This window comes from Bidens hawaiensis, unplaced genomic scaffold, assembly GCF_021521415.1.
Source record: "Bidens hawaiensis isolate Kalapana, Puna unplaced genomic scaffold, B.hawaiensis_p1.1 tig00001236_1, whole genome shotgun sequence".
NCBI classification, from domain to species: Eukaryota; Viridiplantae; Streptophyta; class Magnoliopsida; order Asterales; family Asteraceae; genus Bidens; species Bidens hawaiensis.
Genome location: NW_027491070.1, coordinates 3420534 through 3433197, shown reverse-complemented (window position 1 = coordinate 3433197; position 12664 = coordinate 3420534). Strand labels below are relative to the sequence as shown.

The 12664-nt window shown below is 34.0% G+C and overlaps 2 protein-coding genes across 2 annotated transcripts; both read left to right on the top strand.

The window, feature by feature from the left end:
• The first annotated feature begins 3858 nt into the window (after positions 1–3858).
• On the top strand, positions 3859–6469 carry LOC143566665 (bark storage protein A-like). Its single transcript, XM_077053301.1, has 5 exons — positions 3859–4084; positions 4768–4835; positions 5035–5190; positions 5330–5569; positions 5905–6469. Exons 1-5 carry the CDS (start codon positions 3859–3861, stop codon positions 6244–6246), a joined length of 1032 nt encoding a protein of 343 aa, XP_076909416.1. The 3' UTR covers positions 6247–6469.
• A 151-nt stretch (positions 6470–6620) lies between these two features.
• On the top strand, positions 6621–11937 carry LOC143569386 (putative E3 ubiquitin-protein ligase LIN-1). Its single transcript, XM_077055318.1, has 11 exons — positions 6621–7935; positions 8015–8159; positions 8245–8481; positions 8560–8866; positions 8958–9082; positions 9409–9525; positions 9621–9770; positions 10049–10171; positions 10573–10830; positions 11503–11748; positions 11841–11937. Exons 1-11 carry the CDS (start codon positions 6797–6799, stop codon positions 11856–11858), a joined length of 2865 nt encoding a protein of 954 aa, XP_076911433.1. The 5' UTR covers positions 6621–6796; the 3' UTR covers positions 11859–11937.
• Positions 11938–12664: the final 727 nt, after the last annotated feature.

Genomic DNA, 12664 nt, shown 5'->3' with positions numbered 1-12664 from the left:
GGACCCAATTCAGTTTAGCAGGATCTTTCGTTTACATTATTTCCACCAAGAATCCCTCTGACGTTCGCTAGCTACATTCTCAAGTCCTTGCAAGTCCATCTCATGGACTTTCTACACGAGAACTCGTATCGTTTATCACCCTTCTCCTATGTTTTCTTGTCAAATTAACTGCATACGTCTTCCTTTTCTATATTTTGGTATAGCCGGAAATGCAAGTAGCGAACTTGAAATAGGTGATGTGGTAATCCCGAAATTTTGGGCTCATACAGGCTTGTGGTCATGGCAGGTATCATATATTTTTTGTAGCATACAATGAAATAATAACTAAGGCAACAAAAATGATTATCATAGGACGAATGCGTAGAATATTGAATTAGATAATAACTTACTTGTCCTATAATGGTAACTTTTGTCATTATAGAGATATGGACGAGGGCCTGAAATTGAGTTACCTCTAGAATCCAATGTGACTACACAAGAGACATCGGTTACCTAAAGTTCTCAGACTACAATAACGACACAACCACAGACAACCTTTTAAATAATGTTTGGTATCAACCCGAAGAAGTATTCCCAATCACCACAATCCCAGAAACAGACAACATGTATTTTGGGTGCCCGTTGACAAGCACTACTTCACACTTTCCAAGAAACTCGAGGTACTTGTTTTTGTTCATATGTAAGTGATTCTTATAGTCGTTATATTCAAACACCACTCTCTGATGTGTTAACAACTCTATACGGCTCGTATACCCGTCACATGACTAACTAATGTACAGTGGTGATTTAGTATTTCTTGTATTATAGTACTTATTGTTTGTTTGTGTCCTTGTATGAAAGTTTACTTGTAAATAAGTATTTAGCCTTTTACACTATAAACAAACAAGACATTGATTTGATAGATATTAAGAGTATGCTCTTATATAACGTGTGACATCTCTACACTTTTACAATCATGGAAACATTACTTGAAGGATGTTTGTTTGTCTTGAATCATACAAATTTTTATATCAAACCTAACATCGAATAATGGTTCTCGGCATTGTTAAGTTATATATCCAACAAAACTTGGTGCAAAGAGGTCCGTACTATGCCGTAACAGTACCTCTAATTTTAAGACTCGGTAAAGTATATTGTCGAGAAAATGGGTATCGGATTTTTTCGTAAACAGATACACAAAGTGTGACTACAACTTTAGAATTTGTCAAACATATATATACCATTTACAAAAAAATCTTTATATACTTTCAAATTATTATAGTGTTATACTAAAGCAAAACCTATTGGTTTGACATATCGTATTGACAACCAATATTAACAAAAGAGTGTTAGTTAAATCCCACACCAGGGTGTGATCTTGATCGATAAACCTTCCATTAGAGATGCTTTTACTAAAACAACCACCATACCAATTAAAAATCCATGCATGGTCGGCTATGAGGCAGGGTGGTCGACGAACCCCGGCTCGACACCACTTTAGGCATCCATTTGTTCCTTTTAGCTGCCATTTGTGCCTTTAGACTTTCATTGGTGTCTTTCGGCTTCCATTTGTATGTTTTGGTTTCCATTTGTGTCTTTAAGCTTCCATTTTTGCCTTCGGCTTTCGTTTGTACTTTTTGGCTTCTATTTGTGTATTCCGGCTTTCATTTGTGCCTTTTGGTTACCATTTGTGCCTTTAAGCTTCCATTTGTACCTAGCTTCGATTTGTGTCTTTTGCCTTTTGGCTTCTTTTTGTGCATTTTAGGTTCATTTGTATATTTTGGCTATCATTGGCGCATTTAGTATTCTATTTGTGCATTTTGGTTTCCATCTGTGTCTTTTGGCTATTATTTGTGTCTTTAAGCTTATACTTTTGCATTTTGGCTTTCATTTGTGTCTTTATGGCTTTCACTTGTGCTTTTAGGTTTTTATTTGTGCATTTTGGTTTCCGTTTGCGCATTTTTGGCTTCCATTTGTGTATTTTGACCGTCGTTTGTGTCTTTTGGCTCCATTTGTGTCTTTTGTTTTCCATTTGTGCAATTTAGGTTCCATTTTTTTCTTTTGGCTACCATTTGTGCCTTTAGGCGTCAATTTATGCCTTTTGTCTCTTCGTGCATGGTAGACATATTGGCTTCTTCATAATTGAATTAAATAGCGACACTTGTTCATGGTATTGTTATTATGTCTTCATGTAACATCTGTAGTGCGACCTGCTCTTTCAAATACACATCATCAAGATCAGGAATGTTAAAAGATTTAAATAATTTGACATAACAAATGCCTCTTCGGGTCCCGTGCGTGACATAGTTGACAAGTAACTGGTTATATCATACACACGAATTAACATAAATTTTTGCCCATTTATTAGAACAATTCATCTCATACACACGAATGCACATATTACATAAAGAAAATTTGGCAAACCTAATATTGGCAATTTTTTTTATATAGAAATGAACAGGGCCGTCTCTGAGAATTTAAATACCTCAGCCGAGTCAAACAAATAGACTCGTAGGCCTTATCGAAAAAGTTTTATCCGCTAATGTTCATGGATAAAACTTTTATTGAACGATTTATTATAAGCAAAAACCATTCTGAGAATGTAATTATCTCATAAACCATTGCAAATAACCTTATTTTTCACACCAAAAACATACATATGTAATATGTATACAAAAGTTTGTGCCTCCAAAACTTATGTGCCTCGGCCGATGGTGCGGCTCGCACACCCTCCGAGCCTCTCCTGGAAATGAACTTTTTTGGTTTTTATATTTGATAAATATGTTTATATTGAAATTGGGTATTTACAAAGGAAAAAATAGCTTTTGAATATCGAGTCAAATTATAATGTGAATATGAATTGGTCATTTTGATTTTTATATTCAAACAATACACATGTTGAATAGTCTTTCTGAAGAATAATCATTTAAACAAGCTTACACCTTACTAAAGTCATTACATTTGACTTATTTTGAGAGGTAGCGTGCATGTGTACATGTGTGAATTTCATGGATATGAGTTTGTGTTTATTTATGTACACAAAACATAATCAAAACTCATCTTAAACATACGCATAATCATAGTCATAATCAAACCTTGCAAATGGAATAACTCTTTGTGTATCCCACATTGTATTACAATTTTGTTCGTAAATATCGTTTATTTAAATTGGTTATCATAGTCGTAAAACATAATTAAAATCTTGATTTTATGGTATCATTTTTCAAGAGTAAATTACATGAATAGTCCTTGATATTCCAATCTTATATATTTAAAAAATTGTGAGACATGATACCCTAATTCAGCAAATTCATCGTCGCTTTCAATAGAGTTACATGTGAGTAGACCATGTAACATATGGATTATCTTGACCTCGCATAATTTTTCGTTTTTTGATACCAACATATAGTATGTGCATTGTGCAATGTTTAATAAAGTGATGATTTTACTTAATTTTTAATTTTATGAAGCTAAATATTTTCTAAGAACTAATAAAGTGATGATTTTACATAATTTTTAATTTTATGAAGCTAAATAATTTCTAACAAAGGAGTTCTTAGATATAATTTATTAATTAAATTTTCATTATTTAAATTTCTGTATACTTAATGAATAGTACATACATAATACTTACAAGATTCTCGTTATTCTATTTAACATGTCACGTTCAACTCGCCACTTTCAACCATAAATAAGCACTAATTATAATAAGAAAATTCAAGATTGGATAATTGAAATTTCTCCAAAACTATTGATAGGTAGTTGTATAGTTATTGAAGCCACACTTCCAATATCATCCAGTTTCATTATAAAAAAAAACCTTACATACACTCTTTGAAGATCAAACAACCTTAAAAGCCTTAGAAAACACACACAATAATGAGGTTTTTCTTGACAATATTTGCATGGGTTGCAGTAGAGTTATGTTTATTGGTGAATATGGTCGAATGTATGATTCCCAAGACTTTATTGAAAGATATTGATAGCGTAAACAAGGTTAGCTCGTATATTGGTGTTGTTGTGTCAAACGGGTTCGAAATGGATCCTCTTATGCAATCGTCGAGCTTTAGAGTGAATCAAAAGCACCCATATCTTGATATTTTTGGTAAGTGATATGTTATCTATGTGATATTAGGACCATATTTAGTTCAAATGATCACCATGTTAGCTATGTACAACCTAGCAAGACCACCAATACTCACACTCTTTATTAACACTACTAGAAATTGATGGATGTGTCATTTTTTGAAATCCCTATATATTGTAGTAATAGTTGGGCTGAAAAACATGTGTATAGTTTTTCATATATCTATTAATAGTGATTACGATTATTAAATGTTAACACGCTCTTATCAGAGCATCTACAACCGAAGGTCCACCAATTCCCTCCCTCTCTCAAGCAATGAGATGCTTAAATGAAATTCTTTTTAGTTCTAATAAGTCAAGAGTAATCTTATGACAAGACATGAACGCAAGTCCTGGATTTTCGAAGTGACAGAGATATTGAGAGAGATCAAGAGTTTTCACTATTTCATTCATGGACCCAATTCAGTTTAGCAGGATCTTTCGTTCACGTTATTTCCACCAAGAATCCCTCTGACGTTCGCTACCTTCTCATGTCCTTGCAAGTCCATCTCATGGACTTTCTCCACGAGAACTCGTGTGTGTCATTCATCACCCTTCTCCTCTGTTGTCAAATCAACTACATACGTCTTTCTTTTCTTAATGCATATGGCCTTACGAGTATTGTCGAAATTATGTAACCTAATACAATTTTTCTTACAACAGGAAAAAGGTTTCGTATTGGAACTCTTGAAAATCAAAGGGCCATTCTCGTTATGACCAGATTAAGCATGGTATGTGACCAAAATGTAACAAAGATTATTGTTAGTTGTATTTATCCATATTCTTACATCACAAATGATAAATTGCTTTTCTTTTATTATTTTACTTTTATACTTTTGAAAGTGAAAGTTGGTTAACATTTTATAAGATATTTCCTTTTACTTTTAAGAAACCTGTATATAGTAACATCTTAATTATTTGTTTGTGTAGCTAAATGCGGGTATTACGACACAATTGTTGTTGAGTTTGTTCAACGTGAAAGGAGTTCTACATTTTGGTATAGCCGGAAATGCAAATAGCGAACTTGAAATAGGTGATGTGGTAATCCCGAAATTTTGGGCTCATACATGCTTGTGGTCATGGCAGGTATCATATATATTTTTTGTAGCATACAATAAAACAATAACTAAGGCAACAAAAATGATTATAAACGGGACGAATGCGTAGAATATTGAATTAGATAATAACTTACTTGTCCTATAATGGTAACTTTTTGTCATTATAGAGATATGGACGAGGGCCTGAAAGTGAGTTACCTCTAGAATCCAATGGCGACTACACAAGAGACATCGGTTACCTAAAGTTCTTGGACTACAATAACGACACAACCACAGACAACCTTTTAAATAATGTTTGGTATCAACCCGAAGAAGTATTCCCAATCACCACAACCTCGGAAACCAGCCAACATGTATTTTGGGTGCCCGTTGACAATCACTACTTCACACTTTCCAAGAAACTCGAGGTACTTGTTTTTGTTCATATATAAGTGATTCTTAGAGTCCTTATATTCAAACATCACTCCCTGGTGTGTTAACAACTCTATACGGCTCGTATAGGGGCTATACGAGTCGTATATCTCTCACATGACTAACTACTGTACGGTGGGAACGTGATGACAACTTTTTCAGTCTATACGGCTATACCAATGACAAAATTTTGCACTTATACGGTTCGTATAGCCCCGAGACACTCTTATAGGCGCGCATGGTGTTCAAATAACTTATGTGGTGTGGGAGTAACCTATGCCTTCTTAACGAAAACGAAAGGATGTAAATCGTAATTTTTTTGATAATGTAGGGTTTGAAGTTGGAGGAATGTATAAATGCAACAACTTGTTTACCAACGGCACCTAAAGTGGCAAGAGTTGAGTGGGGTGTGAGTGCAAATATGTTTATAGATAATAAGGCTTATAGAACATTTTTAAATTCCAAATTTAATGTGACACCAGTTGATATGGAGAGTGCTGCTGTTGCTTTAATTTGCTATCAACAAAATGTTCCATTTCTTATAATTAGAGCTCTTTCTGATTTAGCTGGTGGAGGTTCTTCAGTTTCTAATGAAGCTTCAAATTTTGCATCTTTAGCAGCCCAAAATGCAGTTGCTACATTGATTAAATTTGTGCAACTATTGCCTTCATAATGTGTTTATAATTATTAAATGAGTCATTGTACAAGTGTACAACTATCTTGTTTTGTAACACTCATTGTTGTTTGTTTGTATAAAAACATTAGAATAATGGTTTTTGGTTTTTACTTATATCTTTCCTTTGTAATAATACATTTAGTTTTTGTCTTTTATTTCATTAGGACAAATTCAAGAACACTTGATTAGTCTTTCCCTAATCCTAACTTATGTAAAAGTTTCAATCTTTTTAAAAAAATCCTCAAAGAAATCGAAATTTATCGGATAACAATTCTAATTCGTACCATCTATAAGAAACATTTTCTTGCTGGACTTTAATCCTTAGATTCGAAGGCCGAAAATATGTCCTAATTGACAATCACAAGAAAAACATAATCTTTTCATCATTGTCCAACTGATTTTCCTAAGCAAAAATCTTGTCTTGTATCTAAACACAACAAAACATCTACAATGGCATTGTTGGACTTATAGTTTACATACTGAATATAAATTCTTGAAACAAAAAAATTCATTTTTGTTTGTAAAGTTTAATGCTTTTGATTCTTTCATGGAAGATATTGAGAGTCAGTCTAGTAATGGAAAGCATACACCACCTAAAGATTTTGTATGTCCAATAACATCACTTATATTCAATGATCCAGTTACTCTTGAAACGGGTCAAACTTATGAACGAAAAGCGATTCAAGAATGGATCGATAGAGGAAACTGCACGTGCCCGATCACACACCAGAAGCTTCACAATATTCAGCTTCCTAAAACTAATTATGTTCTCAAAAGACTGATTGCTAGCTGGAAAGAATTGACACCATGCAATGATCAGTTTGAATATCAAGAAACCGATTATGTTCATGTCCCACAACCGGTTTATGATTATTCTCCCAATATTGTCGTTAACCGAGCAACGTTTGAGGGAAACATTAATGAACTTAGACTTGTGATAACAGATCTTTGTACTTCACAAGTTTTGAAAAAGGCAGAATTGGCGGTTCTCAAGATTGAAAGATTCTGGCAAGAAGCGAAAACGGAAGGTGAGAATGAGATACAAAGCTTGCTGTCGAAACCGCCTGTTGTCAATGGATTTGTGGAGATTTTGTTCAATTCGGTTGACACCCGAGTGTTGAAAGCAACGGTTTTTATCCTTTGTGAGGTGGGTTCAAGAGATAATGACGTGGTTTCGACGCTAACACGCGTTTATTCTGATGTGGAATGCATAATCTCATTATTCAACAACGGTTTGGTTGAAGCCGTTGTGTTGATATACCTTTTGAGGCATTCGATTTCCACGTTCGTACAAACGGATATCGCGAATAAGCTGCTATCCGTTGTCCAGAAACGCGAAGACGAGTTTGTGAAAATGTGTATGAGTCCGAAAGCAGCTTCTGTGATATTATTGGCACAAGTTATTGAAACTGAGGATGATAGTGGTGCGGTTTTAGAAGTTATTAAAAGTATTATTTCTTCGAAGGCTATCGAATCCATTATTAAGTGTTTGGAGTTAGAATATGCAGAAGAAAGAGTTGCAGCCATGAAAATACTTTTGAGATGTATACAACGAGATGGAAAGTGTAGAAACATTATTGCTGACAAAGCCGAACTTGGTCCGGTTTTAGAGTGCTTTCTTGAAGTCAATGATCAAGAACGGTTTGAAATCGTACAGTTTCTTTCCGAGTTAGTTAAACTAAACAGGTATCTCTTTCAGTTTCATTACAGTTAATTTATAACATATATGTTATGATGATTTGGGATTTTGTTCTTGTTTAACTAGGAGAACATTCAATAACCAAATCTTGCATATCATAAAAGATGAAGGTACTTATAGTATTACGCACACGTTACTCGTGCATCTTCAAACCGCTCACATCGATCAGTCACCGATCATTGCTGGTCTCCTTCTGCAGCTTGATCTTCTGGTTTGACTCTTGACCGTATATATAAATGCTTAAAGCATGTAAATAATAATAATAATAATAGAGCTTACTGCATATTTCATTGCAGGTGGAACCAAGAAAGATGAGTATTTACAGAGAAGAAGCTATAGATAATCTAATATCATGTCTCAAGAATGTTGACTCGCCCACTGGTCAACTTGCGGCTGCTGACACGCTTTTGACTCTCCAAGGGCGGTTTTCGTATTCTGGGAAGCCGCTTATTCGGAAATTTCTTCTGAAACGGGCTGGAACTGATAAGAATTATAGATCTACAATGCGGTCCAGAGATGATCAAGAAACTATGGTTTGTAGTTTTTTTTATAGTTTTTTAATCTTGAACAATTTATTTTATTATATATTTATATGTGACATTTTACTTTAGGAAGAGGAGAAAGCTGCACAAGAATGGGAAAAAAAGATGGCCTTTGTGTTGGTGAACCATGAAGTCGGACTTATTTTTGAGGCGTTAGCCGAAGGATTAAAGAGTAGACACGCGGAAATATGTTTTGGGTGCTTTGTTTCTGCAGCATGGCTTCTAGACATGCTGACACATCTTCCTGATATAGGGGTTCAAGAAATAGCAAGAACTTGTTTGCTTAAACTGTTCGTGACAATCTTTAAGTCCGCAAAAGATGCAGAAGATAAAACTATTTCAATGCTTGCACTTAGTAGCTTCATACATGATCCTGGTTAGCGTCCATTTAAAAATAACATTCATACTTATGATTATTAAAAGTTAAAACTCATGAAAATATTTTGTGTTACTTTTGAGGTTTTCAGACGGGATACGTGATATTATAATATACAAGAAGGATATTAGCAAGGGCTTGAGAGAATTCAAGAAATCATCTACGGTTGCATTTGAAATGCTTAAAGTTTTTTCAGAAGGGAGTGAATCTAGCATTGTAAGCAGTCCCGAACACCCTCGAAAAACACATATTGTTGCATATCGTGCTGCGATTTTTTACAGGACTCGAAAATAATCAGGTTTTCGGATAATATATCTAACCAGTTTAAAACACAGATCGTGTTCGGACCTATATAATTTTAGACGGGTCGTGTTCAGGTTGACCTGTTGAGCCCGTTTAACCCATTTTTTTACAACCAACGTGTTGAGCCTGTTTAGTTAAACAGGTTGGCCCGCCAACACGTTTGGCACGTTTAGATAAATGGATTAAACGAGTCGTAAAGAATTAGCTCGACAATAACAATCTGTTATTTATGGCATCAGGAACTATGGAATCATAAAGAAATAGCTCAAGAAGATTGCAGCATAAATGGAGTTGTTCTATCAATAGTATGCCACAAAAACAAGATCTTTACGGGCCATTCGGATGGTACGATAAAGGTAAAAAAAATTCATTCAAAAGATGAAATATCATAATCGGTTAGAACTAATAAAAAGTTATCATCTTTCTTTAAATTCTCAACAAAACAACGAAGATCTGGACCGGTAAAAATACAGGTAAAGGTAAAGATAGTGTTCTTCGTCTTACGCAAGAGATTCGAGAACATACAAAAGCAGTCACTAGCTTAACAGTTCAACAGTCAGGAAGTACATTATATAGCGGATCACACGATAAAACAATTAGGGTAAGAACTAAGAAAACTCTCAGAGGGCGGTTTTGACCAAAAAAGTCAAACTTTGAAAATTATAGGTCAGAACGGCAACAATATGCGGACGGTTGTTTTGATCATTACACTTTGAAAATTATTTGTCAGAACGACTGTTTGGATAATATTAGAACAGTTCTTTTGACCATAAACGGTCAAACTTTGAAAACTTTTGGTCAAAACGACCGTCTGACCTCTAAACGGACGGCTGTTTGAAACACTGGGATTAGATGTCATTTGTCTGTCTGATGAACCAGGTGTGGTCGATTAATAAGGAAGATGTTCATTGCGAAAAAGCGTACGATGTGAAAGAACATGTTAACAATCTGCAAGTCGCAAACAGCATCGCGTGCTTTATTCCGCAAGGCGCGGGAATCAAGGTAGAATTCAAAAACCGAAGTGCACGGTTTGGTTTGGGTCGGTTTTGAGCTAAAACTGAACATGTTTTTGTGTTCTATTTGGGTCGGTTTAATTGTTACTTTTATCATTTGAACTTTAAAATTATGGGCCTAAATGGCCCATGATAATGAATTTGGGCCTATATTATACATTTGGATTAAAAATCATTAAGTTACATTTTATTAAACTCTTATAAATTACTTGAAATAAAAATCAATAAAATTGGTTCGGTTTAGTTTTTCAGTTTTTATTACAGCTAACCCAAATCCTAACCATAAGTTCACTTTTTACAAAAATAGAAAACATAAAATCAAACCATCGGTTTTAATTCTATCCTGTTTTTTCGATTTCGTGCACACCCCTGAACCTAACTTTGTATCAGGTAAACTCGTGGAGCGGAGAATCAAAACTATTGAATCCAAGCAAAGTTGTCAAGTGTTTGGCACTTGTTAATGGAAGGTTGTATTCAGGGTGTCTGGATAATAGCATTCAAGATATCGATTTAGCGAGTGGGACATTGGTGACTGTTCAAAGTAGTTCAAGAAAGATTTTGGCTAAGGCGAATCGAGTGAATGTGTTGCAGGTTCATGATGAGTTGATATATGCTGCATGTTCTTCCTTAGATGGAACTGCATTCAAGGTCTTGTCCTTCATACACCGAAAAAAAAACCCGACCAAAACAAACCAAGATAACTTAATAAAACTACTAATTGACGGTTCGGTTTTATTTTCTTTAAAAATAAAAAATTATGGTTCGGTTTCTGTTATAACTCACTCGCGCATCTAACCATTATTTCAGGCCAAAAGTGTCGGGCCCGAAATAATTTATGACCCAAATTCATTATATTGGGCCAAAAGTTTCATTCTCAAATTCATTAATAAATGGTTTAAAAAAAAGTAAATCAAAAAAGAATAGACACAAATTCATTATTTTAAAGCAAATATTTTCAAGACAGAAGCATTTCAAGCCCATACATAAAACCAAAAAGTGACCCATAACTGTACTGAATCCATACGAAAAAAAATCTAAATCCGAAACAGATAACCGATACTTCATCTTTTGTTCGGTTTGAGACTAAACCGAACGTTGCTAATGCACGCCCTTAGTGACTGGCTAACAATATAGTGCTAAAAACAGTTATTGGCGGGCTGAAACGAGGCAAGTCGGTTGGTTTAGCCCGTTTGGACTATAAATGGTTCAATTTTAACAATTTACTAGAAACATGTAATTAACAAAACTAAATTATTTATAAAATATTTTTTTTTTATTATTGTTTTTTGACATAATATATTTGTTTTTGTTTTCTTAAAGATTTGGGACGCCACAACTTATGACTTGGTCCAGTCTATCTCGTTAACAAGCGAAGTACGCACAATGGCAGTTAGTTCGGAGTTTATTTACTTCGGTTGTAAAACAGGGACGGTAGAAGTGTGGTGTAGAAACAAACTAGTGAAGAAAGAAACACTACAAATTGGTACAAACTCAAAAGTTTTGTGCATGACTCTTGATGACAATGAAGATTTATTGTTAATTGGTACATCTGATGGTAAAGTTCAGGTAAATATATTCAACCTATATTTAAAAAAATATATTTATAATGATTTTATTTGATTTAATTGAATTTAGTTGTTTATTATGTCAATTTGTAGGTATGGGGAGTGAGCTAAAAGAGGTTGAACATTGTTATCATCTTATTATATAAAGTTAAATAATTATAGTATTAGTACATATGTAGTTATGTTTCACATATTTAGAAACATAATTTTCATAATATTCAATCAAATTGTATTATAAAAGGTATATGGATAAATTGCTCCAAAAGTTTTTCAATAGGGTTGTCACTTTTACCCGAAACACAACCCAAGAAAACACGGACCCGAACTCATACTAACCCGACCCAAAAAACATGAACCCGAGAAAAGGCTAACCCGAAGTTATTGGGTCTGATTTTTAGGTTTCGGGTCAATCCGAATAAACTATTTGTTTAAAAACATAATATTATTATTAGATATGTACATTGTATATGACTATACGGAACACTCTAACATTTCAATTGTTCCCATTCCACCTATTATGGTTGATTGAATGTTATTGTTTATTTATCTTTTCTATTTATGGCTAATAACAATGTAATAGTATAAAATATGTTGGTTTACCTGGCTATATTTATATATTATTTGGTTATTTACGTAACGAGTAAAGAAAAATATGTTGCTTTAGTTTTGTATTGTAGTTTTTCTTTACTTTTTTTATTTCCTTTTTGTGTTCTTAGATACCCGAAATCCAACTAACCCAACCCGAAAAAATATGAACCCAAATAACCCGAACCTGAAAAAACCGTGATAGATTTGGGTTGAGTTTCGGGTCTAAGATAAAAACTTTGAAACCCGAAGAACACCCCTAGTTATCAAAATTCTAAACTAACAAACATTGTCAAACAAGATTGTAGATTATAGAAACTATTCAAATGATA